A 13,001-nucleotide genomic window follows, 5' to 3' on the forward strand; every position below is an offset into this window, starting at 1 on the left:
TTTCAGGGCCAGGAAGGTGAAGAGTCTCTTCTGAACTCTTGGTGGCGACAGGCCTTTCCTTCTCGAGCTAGTGTCATAACAGGCTCTACTTCTGTCGCCCAGCGCCCTGGACCGTGGTGCCAGGCTCTTTACGTGCAGCCCTACAGATGTAATTACGACTGTTTCTGTGCCGAGTGTCAGCTGCGACACATGCCTTCTGAGGCACAGGCAATGCCAGGCAGCGCGCCCTGCAGAAGCCTCCTGTGTCTCGGTTTTTACGGGGGGGCGGGGGGCCCTAGCCGGCGGGCGTCTGTGTCCCCAGCAGCTGAAGCAGAGCTGGCCGTCTGCGGTGGTCCGCTCTGTGCAAGCCCACCCCCTACTCTAGCTCTCATCGGCAGACGCCCCTGCCTCGTTGCAACACACGTCCGGAAATCGTGTCACGGGGTTACCTCGGAACCGATGGAAATACCTTGCTTCTCTTAGGAAGTTTTTTGGTCAGAAACTTTTCCTCTTTAATCGACAGCAGTGAAGTTTCACCTTGCTGTCCCACTCACAGGCTACATGGACAGCTTCATTAGGCATGTCGTAACTGTAATTATCATCTTCCCAAGTGCATGTACGTGACAGGTCTTCGTATCCATGTCGAAGAGAGAGAAGGGAGGAGAGCCATACGGTTGATATTCTCTCCCCCCCCCCCCCCATGTTGGGCACGCCCTGCCTTCAGCATTCCTTACATCTCGGATGGCCGCCCACCAGCTCTCTCGGCGTTGAACTCAAGGCCCGCCTTACACTCAGCTCCCGGGCTCTTCGTCTGGTTTGGGGGATTCTCTCTTCTGGCAGAGGAAACTCACTCACAGACATGAGTGGCCAGCCCTGGAGTTAGGCTCTGGGCTTGAGCCCTTCTGGCATATGCTGTTCTACCTGTGGAAGGTATATGTTCACTCTCTTCCTCCCCTGTGGGAAAGCTTGATTTGTTTTAAACTCTCTGCAGTCATAGGTCTAAGTGTATGTCTAAATGTCTGCTAAGAAGAGAGGACCCTCTTCCTTAGATGACCTTGGGTGACATTAAACATAAGTGAAACAGTTTGAGAAATAATGGGAAGAGGAGTAAGACAGTATTTTTATGTAGACCTCAAATCAATCAGCTGCTGCCGTTTTTTTTTTTTTTTTTTTTTTTTTTTGCCTCTGCGTCACCTGGGAGCTGCCTCTCACTCCTGCGGCCCACCGACCCTCCAGCCCCCTGAGCCTCCACAACTCCACAGGGTGCAGGGGACAGTGCTGAAGTTGGGGCATGTTTGGGACACTCCTTTCTCTTTGGAGACTCCATTCTATAAATATATCCTCCCTGGGCTTGCAGTAGAGAATTGGTCAGAATCACGGAGGGCCATTCATGGCTCAGGAAATGTATAGGAGGACCCTGTTCTGGGCAAGGCGCTGTGCTAAGCACCAAGGGCACGTGGAGACAGATGGGGAGGCCAGAGAGGCACCTACATCAGAGAAGCAGGCAGGCCCCTGAGGGTGCAATTCGGGGCGCTAAGGGCTACTCAGGGGGTGAAGTTTTCCTGCAGTTCAGAGGAAGGGCCCACGGCTTCGGACTGCCGGGTCCTGTGAGGACTTGTTGCAGGCGTGATCGGGCATGTTAGGCAGGGCCAGGGGCAAGAGCAAGCGGTAGTGAAGGAGACGGAAGGGAGGGGCATGTGGAGCGTAGGGAGGCACAGGGAAGACCCTCTGCGGGAGCTGAGAAGGGTGTGAGGCGGCCTGCCCGCCAGCCGCTGGCTGGCTCCTGGCTGGGCTGCGGGAGGCAGGGCCCTCAGGCCTGCTTGCCCAGAGCGGTGTTGGGGGGCGGGGGCTTTCAGGACCCTGGAAAGGGGCTGGAGCTCACAGAGCTCTTTCCCTCCTGTCTCACTTCCCCTGAAGGAGTCCCGCCTGGCGCTCTCCCAGGCTCAGAAGTTTAACCCTCCAGTTTCTTCTCTTCTTTCATTTATCTCCATTTAGTTACCAAATCCTCGTGTGTTTTTTAACTGCTTAAAAATTCTTATCCTGGTAAAATATGCATAACATAAAGTTTGCCAATTTAACCATTTTTAGTGTACAGCTCAGTGGCATTAAGTACATTCCCAGTGTTGTATAACTATTACCACTTCCTAGTTTCAGAAGTTTTCATCATCCCAAACAGAAGCTCTACCCATGCAGCCGTAACTCTTTATTTCCCCCCGCCCCCCAGTCGCCTCTACTCCTATCCCTGTGACTTTGCCTGTCCTAGGTCCCCCACACAGTGGAATCGCACGGTGTTTGTCTTTCTGTGTCTGGCTTCTGTCACTTAGCATGATCTCCTTTCAAGGTTAAGCCGCGTTGTAGCAGGTAGCAGAATTTCCTTCTTTTCTAAAGGCTGAGTAATATTCCGTTGTGTGCCTGTTCCACATTTTCTTTGTCCCTCTGTCTGTTGGCAGACCCTGGGGTTCACCCAGGCTTTTATCACTGTGGGTCGTGGCTTTTTGTCATCCCCTGTGGCGCCTCCCCCTCTGTCTAGGTTCGAACCACCCATGTGCTTTGGGTCGTGGTACTTGCCTCTCAAGTCCACGGGCTTTGCTTTCAGACCTGGGCTCCAGTCCTGTTCTTTTGTGGAGCTGGGGCGGAAATTGAACTTCTTGGCAGTTTCCCGATCTTTGAAGTGAAGGTAGTAACAGCTCCACGCAGGGAGGGCCAGGATGAGTGTTTTGTCGAATCGTGTGTGTATGGCTCAGCACAGCGCCTGACACGCAGCGCGGTCATCTCAAACCCATCGCCCTGGACGTCTTGCCTGCACTCCCCCACCCAATTTAATGGTCATTTAACTCACCCAGAAGCCTAGACCTGAGGAGGCAGCCGCCCCTAGCCGCCCTGGGCCGCAGCTCCTGTCGCCTGAGGCAGAGCCCGCCTTCCTGCCGCCCGCCCTCGCCCCCGGGGGCCGCGTACAGGGGCTGGGGCGCCGGCTCTCCCTGAGCGTGCAGTCACCTTCATGGTTTCTTTTGCACTTGTTCGCGCGTTGGTGGTCACCATTTTGTGTGTCTGTTTGCATTACACATTTTACTTCCAAGCCTCATGAATGGGGTCTGCAAGTTTTTCGCAGTTTGTCCTCCCATGTGAACATTAAATCGTGCACATGCCTTAGACGGTGAGGGTCTCTCCCGGGCTCTCTTTCGTTTTCTGGCATGATCTCTCGGCCACTTTATTTCGACCAACATCGGGTGGTCGAATGTTGGAGGCACCTGAGACCCGCTCTGGCCGTCCTAGTTGTGGGTCCTCGGAAAGAGCTTCACCTTTTCTGAGTAGCAGGGGTTCAGCCCCAGCCAGGGAGCTCTTTCTGGGGGTCTGACTTTACAAAGGCAAGTGTTTGATATTATTGTAAAACACTTTTAAAAATCAGTTTAAAAAGCAGTAAAGTGTGTGGTTTGGTTATATGAACATGGACCCATAGGACACGTTTTTAAAACTGTCCTAACTTTTTTTCAGTGGTAGCCACACATGTGATTTCAAAAAATGCTTCAACTGAGGCAACTGAAGTAGAAGAGAAAAATGTGAAGATAACCGCAGAAAACTGGTAATCCTCCAAAAGCGGCTTTAGAGATGCCTGAAATCCTGTTTGAGGAAGCATGTTCAAAGAACTTGAGTAAAATATTAATGAATGTGAATAGAAAAAGGAAATATTTCTCAACTTATTTTGTCATATGATTTAAATATGTATGTGGCTTAATGAGTACAGAAGCTGTTACGAGTAGACGTTTGCCATCCCACCCAACCCCTAAGAGTCTGTGTGCTGGAGATGGACGCCTCACATTTACCCATTCCCATGGTCGCTTTGGGAGCGTACATGGTCGCAGTGGCCCATGGCCAACAGAGTGGGTGAGCAGCGCCCCTAGTCACACTGGTTAAAAGTTAGTCTAGCCCGCTACTTGCCCTTAAAAGCTTCGTGTCCCACTCTTTCTCTGACAGCTTTAGGGGAGATAGGCAGGGAGTGGGTTAGTGTAGAAGTATTCAACTTGAATTGTTTCATAAATCAGGTTTCTGAAAACAGAGCATCTCTGCATTGTTGCTCCTTGTAAAGATCTGCTTGGAAGTTGAATTGACCATACAATCACTGTCCTGAAAATTCAGCCGGTGGAGGGTAACTGTACGAGGAAGGAAAAGTACCCCCAAGCCCCTGCCGGCAGGGAATGGGTGTCACCATCTCGTGGGCAGCGACTGGCTCCCATGCCCATGTGAGATACCAGGGTACCCGAGCACACTTTCTCCTTCCCAGGCTCAGAGCGAGGAGGTGGTCCCAGGGCAGCAGGCCACCGGCCAGGGCCAGGAAGCCTGCACGGGATGGGAGGGGCATCAGCCTCCGCCTTCCTTTCTCACGGGTGGCCTTGCATCTCAGCGCCTGTGCCTCCCTCTCTCCAGAGACAGCCAGGCTGCTCTTTGGGTTCACGAGGGGACGGCTTGAGCAAATGAAGCTTTAGGTAATTTGCCAGCCAGGGTTAAGGAGCACCACCCGACAGTTTGGAGCGGCGCACTGAAAGACCAGCACGCGGTCTGGCTGCCGCTCTCTTGTTCCTCCCGAGGCTGAGCTGTGCCCGGCCGTGCAGGACAAAGGGGCAGCTTTCAGCCTCTCTAAATGGCCTATTGTACCAGGGGAGGAGGTGGAACAAGGAATGGCAGCGTCTCGCCAGCTTGGCGTGCGGTTTTAAGGAGAGAAGTCAGGATTTCTTCATCGGCTGCAGCTGGGTCGAGGGCGGGGCGCTCTTTCTGCGAGGTGGGGTGAGGGCTACACCTGGTGAAGTGCTCCTTCAAAACACTGTGACTGCGGGTGAACGCTTGAGGGACGGCAGAAGGGGAGGAGCATCCGGAGCGCCCGTCTGTGTGGTTTGTAAATAACATGAAGAAAATGAAATGCTAATGTAAGTATAAGCTTGCAGGAGCTCTGTGTGTGTCCCTATGTCCTTACAGAATGATGCCCTGTGAGTCACGAGCCGCGCTGGAGCGCTTTTTTCCTGGTGGAAACTAAGTGGCAAAAGGTGGACCCTTGTGCACAGTGGAGCTGGAACCCGCGTGATCAGGGGCCAGGGTGGCGGGGTGACTGCTAGTGGCTCTGGGAGACGGAGAGAGTTCACTGCGCCTCAGGTGCCGAGCGCTGCTGACCCCATAGAGCGTGAGTGCTGGAGAGACCCCCAGAAGCCACTCCTAATGGCTCCCAGCCGGAGGCAGCTCAAGGGGACTGGGGAGCCCCACGTGCAGAGGAGCATGTCGATGCTCTTCGTGGACAGGCAGTGGCCCGCCAGAGGTTAGGAAGTGTTCGCGTGGAGGAAAACACATGAACTTGGGGTCAGATCGGTGTCCTGGGGACACCTGGGGAAGCCTTCTAGGTCTCAAGCCTTGGTTTCCCCATCGTCATTTTTCCTTGTGATGCTCAGATAAGGCGCTGGGTGTGAAAGCCTTTCCGAAACCCCAGCGCAGGGCTGACTGTGTGAGGAGCTGGTTTTCTCCAGGTTTGGGCAGCTGGGAGCCAGGGTGTCCGCTGTCTGACAGCGTGCAGTCCATTTCTGTCCCCTGCCCAGTGTGTCTGTTTCCACCCAGGCCCATTTAAAGGTGTGCTGTGCTCTGCTCCCTTGCAGTGGGCGTGTGCCAGGCTTCCTGGGCTCCCGCCACATTCCCCGTCCTTCTGTGATTTTTGACTCCAGCTCCACTGGAAATTCAAAAGACCCAATGGAGCAAAGCCTCTTTTCGTAGGTGCAGAGAGGAAGGTGTGCAGGACGAGCTAAGGGGAGGGAGAAGCTAAGCTGCTGGAAGTCCCCCGTGTGCCCGCCCAGAAGTACCGGCTACCATCTGTGTAAGCCTTTAAGCCGATTGAATCATATTCTTAGCAGACGGCAGCACGATGATGGGCCTTGGCTGTAAACTTCCTGAGATGATGGTGTGCAAATTTGCTTTTGAAAGAATTTTAAAAATATTACAACCAGAACAGCATTGGGATGAGAATAAATTGGGATGAGTTTTAACCATTTGTTGGCAAGTTCATGAGCCTTGATACTTCCTTGAGGCCAGTTATTGACTGAGACCGTCTTAAAGCGTGGTGTTCATGTTCACCTCCAGTAGTTAAAGGCTATTTGTTGCGGCTCATTTTCTTTGAATGTAGGTCTGTCTCCATTTCTAAATATCCCAAGTACCTTTTCCTTATAGCAGTTAAACAGAAGGGGAAAGATTTATAGCGATCTTTGCTTCACATGTAAGAGTTGCTCTTTCTACGAATCTAAGTGAGGTATTGGCTTAGTTCTTTATTGCATAGACTGTAGTTTCCCTACACACAGCATTAACCAGTTTGTTTGGTGTGGTTGGCTTGCAGCTGGTTACCAGCTGCCAGCGAAGAGGCATGAAGGAAATAAACTGCTGTCCTTATCAACAAAGATAATAATTTAGCTGGCTTTAAACCCTGTGCATTAGAGGTTAGTATGTAATGAAACGCTTTTGCATGAGTGCTACCTCCATTTTTTGAAGTGTTTAAAAAGTTTCCTTTCCTAGACATTTCTATAAATAGACTTGTTTCATTCTTAGTGTAATGCTGTCTACAGCTTGGCTACTGCTGATGCTTAAAACAGAAAAAAATCACGTGTTTATGACTGGATTTGTTGGCGAGGCAGTTATTTAATATTTCACACAGGGATGTGATTCTGTCGAACAGCCCCAGTAAATTCACACGATCTAGGTGTTGAGGGAATTACTTCAGGGAGAGATGAGGGAAAGGCAGGGGTGTTGGGTAGGGGTGGGTAGACTTAGAGTGCTGTGGGGGTAGCAACGACAACGGGGAGGTAGGCCGATTAGAGGGGAGGCAGGTGTGCACGTGGGGTGCATGAGGTTGCTTTGCACTCGTAGAATTGCAGTGCTGCATGCAGTTCCGTGTCAAGGGGAACCCTGGGCTCGGTTTGTCGGCTTAGCCTCTATGTCCCGCGTGAGCCCCTGTCCCTCAGAGAGGCTTTGCCTGGTCACTGGATCTGAGCGGTGCGGACTCTCCCCGCATCTCGCAGAGCGCGCTTGCTGCCTTTTGGGCCTTCCCCAGCTGGCTAGCCCGCTGGGAGCCGGGCCCTGCCTCTAGCAGTGTCTTCCCAGCTCCTAGCACATGGATGGCACATGCGAGGTGCTCAGGTATGGGAAAGGACTGGAGGAGCTTGATTCCTATGAATTCATTTAGAGTACAATCTGCTGTGGGTGTACTGTTGACAGTCTGTTTCTTTCTTGGCCTGCCTTATGTTGGTTCAACATACCATTCAACATGTGGTCATTTCAATGGCTTTTAAAAACATACCCATTGTCTCTTCTTATTGGGAAGCTGAGCAGAAAGAAAACAATGTCTGTGTTCAGAACTGGCACTGCCAGTGACACTAACTGATGCCTGTCCCTGCCCATGGGTGGAGCAGTGGGGTGACTTGCTCCCAGCTCCCCATTGGCCCGTCCTTCACCCTGTCTTCTCCCGGAAATCAAGTGTGGATTTTGTCTGCTAGTTACCTTTAGTCCAGTGGGCAGCAGCACAGGCCCCAGCATGTGACTAATGCCCTGAGAGACCTTGGCAGCCCGGCGCACACCGGCTGGGCCCCTCCGGCCCTGCCCCACCTCCCCCCCACTGCCTTTTCTGTTTCTGCAGTGGCGTATCACCTAGCAGTCAGCTGTTGGTGGCACGGATGGTGAGTGGCTTTGTAAGAGCTGGTGCTTTTGCTCCAGAGTTACAACCTGAAGAAAGTTGCTTCTCTGTTGTCATGTCAGACCTTGAAATTCCCTGTGTGTGTGTGTGTGTGTGTGTGTGTGTGTGTGTACATATGCATGCGTACAGGCACCTACACAGAGCTGTCGTGGCACAAGATCGCATGAGCTGCACAGATACATCACACTGGCTCCTACGGTATCGATGGCCAGTGAAAACACTTGGCGTTCTGCTACTCTGTAAAAAAAATACAGTAGTACTGGTTAAAATTTAAAGAGGATTTCTGTATTTGAAAAAAGAACGTTAGTTTTAGTCTGTGATCTGTTTAAAAGAACATATAAGTAGCTCACAAATACCATCTGAACTTAATAGTTAAATTAGCACTAGTGGATTGCCAGGAAGCTTTTGAGAAAACTCAGATCACGTGCTGTTATTTCCTTCCTTTTCCAGGCAAACATACTATAAAAGCAGTTATTCATCAAGATTTTTCTAATGAGAATTATTTATTATCTGTACTTCGCATTTTTTATACTGGTGTATATGTAAATTGTCTGTAACATGCACTTTGAGGCTTTAATGTGCCTTGAGTTTGTCATCCAATTCTCTTCTGTGTGTTTTGGCTTCTTAATTTTGTTTTTAAGCTCTTTGTAGTCAAATACCATTTTTTTTATTGCCCCTATCTTCCTGCTTGGCACACAGCACTCATCACAGAGCCTTGGTAGAGGAAATAATAATAAGAATGCCTCCCATGTATTGAGCACTTCGGTGCCTCATATCAGTCTACGCACTGTATGAATTATTTAGTCATTATAAAAGCCCTAGGAGACAGGCACTATTTTTAATCTCCATTTATACAGGAGAAAATTGAGGCACAGAGAGGTGAAGTCATTCGTCCCAAACCATGTAGCTAATAAGAAGGGGAGGTAGGATTTGGCTCTAGAATCTCAGGTTTCAAATACTATTCTATATTTTCTCTCAAATACTATGCTGTAGTCCGTCTCCAAATATTTGGTGGTTAGTTTAAAGTTTATGCACATCAATTTATTATTTTATTTTAGCTCTACTATCTTGAAGAATATAAAAGAAATTGTCTTATCAGAATAGCCAGCTACGGTTTCCTTTGCATTTATCCTGCTGTCACGGTGCGGAGGACGGGGACGGGGAGAGACACTCTGGCGTCTGACTGGTCTGTTTTCCTGGGTGGGGAGCTCATTCCGAGCTTTGTGAGAAGAAAGGAAAACTGATGGCTCTTACGTGGTTTGGGCTTGTTTGTGCCTCTTCACTCTTCTCCCCATTAGCTGTCATGATGGGAGTTGAATCTGTTTGACTAAGTGGAAGAGAACAGAGGTACAATATAAGAGAAGAAAATGGTAACTTATGCCACTTACTTGAGCATTTTATGGCAAGAATTCTTTGTGCGTGAACATTTTAAAACGTGGTTAATGAAAACTTTACACAAGATGATAGAAGTAAAATGAATTCCTAAAGTGGTTTTTACAAAAAGGAAATTTGAGAGCCAGGAGAAGGCCTGGCCCGTAGCCTGTAGGTCTGCTGCCTTGACTGGTCAGCTGGCCATCGAGTGAGAAGGTTGTTGGCCTTTGGGAATTCTGGAGAAGAGTCCTGCCTCCCTGGAATGAACAAGATGTTTTTCTCTCCCAGCAGAAGTCAGCCCCGGGCACCACCAACACAGGACCATGCAAGCCCACGAGTTGTTCCGCTATTTCCGAATGCCAGAGCTGGCTGACTTCCGACAGTACGTTCGCACCCTGCCTACCAACACGCTCATGGGCTTCGGCGCGTTCGCAGCGCTCACCACTTTCTGGTACGCCACGAGACCCAAGGCCCTGAAGCCGCCATGCGACCTCTCCATGCAGTCAGTGGAGGTGGCGGTAAGTGGAGGGGCTGGCCTGTCTGTGGGTTCCCTTGCCAGGGTGCTCTGCAAAATACACTCTAACAAACACAAGTTTGCCGATGATTATGGACAGAGGTAGAGGCCCGAATGTAGGGCAGGGGGACACATGAGGTGGTGGCGGCTAGGTGTCTGCCCAAAGTCACACAGAGGCTCCTTCCGGAAATCCCATGGAGTTCCTCCCCCGTGCTAGGCACAGTGGTTGGCCTGGAAGGTTCCAGGACAGGACGGACAGGCACAGAGTCACAGCTCTCACAGGGCATATGTTTCAGCAGAGAAGCGGGCTGTCAAACGTCAGAGAAAGAGGGCTCTCGCTGGTGCAGATAGTTAGAACACACCCCCCAGCTGCCAAATGGGACTCTGAGCTTTCAGACAGGATGAGGCTAGACTAGGAACCTGCCAGAATAGCTTGGCTGCAGGATTTGGGATAGGACATAGAGAGACAAGGACACTCGGGGGCGTCCGAGGTTGGGCTGTTGAGTGCCATGGCAGTGCATAACTTTGGCACACTGAAGGTCATGCTGTCGTCATTCGGAAAATTACAACAGAGCGTGTTCCATAATTAGGGCTGCATGGGTGGGCTGGCCACGGAAGTCAGGAGACCCTTCCAGACAGATTCTTTCCTAAGGCTCCTGCTCTTCCCGCCGTGCCCCCCATTCCCCCGCCCCCCCCAGATCTCCCCTCAAGGTTAGTGACGGGCTGCAAGACATAGCAGCCACCTTCTCAGCTGTGCTGTGTCATTTCTTGCTTTCCTAGCCAAGTCAGAATGAATTTTCAGTGTGCATTATTTTTGACATATAATGAAAATTCATGTTGTCAATGCAGAATTGCCTCGTTCACTGCTTTTAGGTGTAGGTGAGGGGCCTCCTGCTGCCAGGGCTGTGGGGCAAATGGGGAGGGTGGGCCCTTCCACATGCAGCCAGCGCTGAGTCCGAGCTTCTGGCGACTGGGAGGGATGTCAGTCTCATTCATGACAAAGTGTAAAAGAGAGGGACTGAGCTAGTGATGAGGAAGAATGGCGTTAAGATACTTTATTTCTAAACAAAAGGTAAAGAGTATTTCACCTCAGTTGGCCCCCTACGAATACTGAGTAGAATTTAACATTTTCTAACAGGAGCGCATGAGGTTTGGGCCAGGGCTGCCCTGCCGTCACGGCAGGGCCCGGGGCGCAGACCCGCGGTGTCTGTGACCTGGCGGTAACTAAGACAGTGCCCGATTCCTGCTTCTCAAGGGGGCAGTTGCGGCGCACTAGGTGTGATTGGTAAGCTCCAGCGGAGCAGGAAGTCACTGGGCCTTATTAAAATACCCATACATGTTCTCTGTGGAACAGTTTAAAATCACTGACAAGCAGAAAGAAAATGAAAATCCGTAATTTCACTACTTCGTATATTGGCTTCCTGATTTTCTCTTTGCTTATGGAAATGGGTTTAGCTCCGGTTTTCAGCATCTCTAGGTTTCAGGGATACAAAATTTGTTTTACATTTCTAAAAAAAGAACTTAAAATATTGAATTTGAGATTAGCCCTTGGAGCCAGGACACTTAGTGGTTATAGGTGCTCTCACAGAGCCCACTCTCCATTCAGGCATCTATGGCAGAAGGGGGAACTCGCTCCATTTCCCCAAGTATCAGTCAGGAGCCTGTGCAGCGGCCGCTGCCGTGGGGGCTTGTGGCCCAGATGAAAACACCGTCGCTGTGTTCCTCCCGCGACAGCCAGCGCGCACCGTGTGCCAGCCCCCGCTCGCCCGCCGCCTCCCTTTTCACACGTGCGTTTTTTTCACCCCCCTCCTCTCCCAGACTTGACGTGGATGGGAAAATGGGAAGAATCCGCCCCTTTTGGTTGGGCTGCATCCTCTGTGCCCACACTCGCTGCCTCCCAGCTACGCTGTTTTAAACTGGGTTTTTAAATAAGTTGCAGCTTATAAAATTTCCTTTTACAAATCAGGGTGGTGAAATGGATGTTAGTGCTCATGCGCTGCACCCGTGCAGGAACGGCAATGCAGACATAAGCTAGAGGGTGGGACAGAGAAGCTGGCCGTAGCGCCAGAACCCAAAGGCTTTTTTAACTGTGTGCGCATGTTCCGATCAGCACCCTGTTTCGAGAGCTGTGGCCCTGTGCACATGCAGCTCCCTGCTCCACCGCGGCCCTGGGAGGGCTGGCCTTTGCCCACGTGGCAGAGTAGGACTTCCGTCTCCCCAGGGCTTCTCGTTCCTGCTGCTCCGTAACTCTGAGCGGTGGAGCGAAGTGAGTTGGTGTGCCTGTGTCTTTTTGCATAGTCACTTTCACAAGAGATGATGCACATTTTCCAGTTTTAGCGCATCTCAGCCTGTTCTCTGGGATTGTGGTCCCCATATCCCCCATTGAAGGTGACCTTCCCTGGAAGGACTGGAAACCCGTTGGGACTGGTCAGGGCACACAGACTGTGGTGGCTGCAGTGGAGGGACCAGGAGGGCATGCTGGAGCTGGAAGGGACCGAAGGGGCACGGAGACGTGGCGGGGCTGGACCTGGCTGTTCTGTTCAGACCTGGCAGCCCTGGGCAAGCCCCGGGCACCTGGCTTCTGTGACCTGCAGGCTCCTCCTCTGGGTGACAAAGAGGTGGCACATGCCCTCTGTCTCCGCCGTTAAGAGGACCGTGTAGAGACATGCCAAGCGTCGGCCTGGCCCCTGGTGAGCGCTCAGTAAATGTCCATTTCCTTCTTTGGCAAGGCCTCCCCTTTCAAGCCGCCCATTCATTCATGAGCAAACAGCTGAGTCCACAGAGGCGAGGTTGTGTCGTGCAGTCAGAGGGAGAGCTAGGGCTCGGTCCCGCTGCCTTCATCATGCAGCTGAGGGTTACGCACTGTGCTGTGAGTGAGGGAAGCCGGTCAGAGGAAGACGAGTACCGGCGGACATCCCTCATAGGCGGAATCTAATGAATAAACCGAACTACCAAGCAAAATAGAGACAGACTCACAGATGGAGAGCAGGCTGACAGCTCTGGGGTGGGGGTGAGGGTGGAGGGTCAAGCAAAAAAGAAGCGAGGAAGAACTCATGGATTAGGAGAACAGTGTGGTGATTGCCGGGGGGTGAGGGTGGGCGGGGGGGGAGGGCATGGGGGGATAAATAGTAATGGAAAAATACAGTCAAATGAAAAAGAAAGTTACGTTTTATAACTATGACTCTGTGGTGGGGGGGCATAGAAACAAAGACAGTGAAGAAAATTTGGTTCTGTCTAGATAAATTTGAAGTGTCGGCGGCTAGAGCTTTTCATTCCAGGAGCTTTTGATTCTTCGGAAAATAGTTATGTCCACAAATGAATCTGAAGGTAGTGATAGAAGTGGAAGGAGGAAGGGGGGCAGGTGAGGTAAGAAACGGAGTCTGGGGTTCTGCACACACGAAGGTTGGACACAGGATCAGACGCTGT

The 13,001-nt window shown here is 51.2% G+C and overlaps 1 protein-coding gene across 7 annotated transcripts in view; it reads left to right on the forward strand.

Annotated features, from left to right (window-relative positions):
* The window catches only part of ACSL1 (acyl-CoA synthetase long chain family member 1), a 55,145-nt gene that overhangs the window by 9,701 nt on the left and 32,443 nt on the right, over positions 1-13,001 (forward strand). For 3 of the 7 annotated variants that reach the window (XM_054566169.1, XM_054566174.1, XM_054566175.1), the window contains exon 2: positions 9,353-9,579. In XM_054566169.1, the coding sequence (XP_054422144.1) occupies positions 9,385-9,579 (195 nt within the window). In that variant the 5' untranslated portion in view covers positions 9,353-9,384. Of the gene's footprint in view, positions 1-3,471; positions 3,560-7,611; positions 7,674-9,349; positions 9,580-13,001 lie in introns of those variants that run through there. The other 4 variants (XM_054566172.1, XM_054566173.1, XM_054566171.1 and 1 more) reach the window with 4 other exon arrangements.

Source organism: Pteronotus mesoamericanus, unplaced genomic scaffold (assembly GCF_021234165.1).
Source record: "Pteronotus mesoamericanus isolate MK-2021 breed Mesoamerican mustached bat unplaced genomic scaffold, CSHL_Meso_final contig_169, whole genome shotgun sequence".
Lineage (NCBI taxonomy): Eukaryota > Metazoa > Chordata > Mammalia > Chiroptera > Mormoopidae > Pteronotus > Pteronotus mesoamericanus.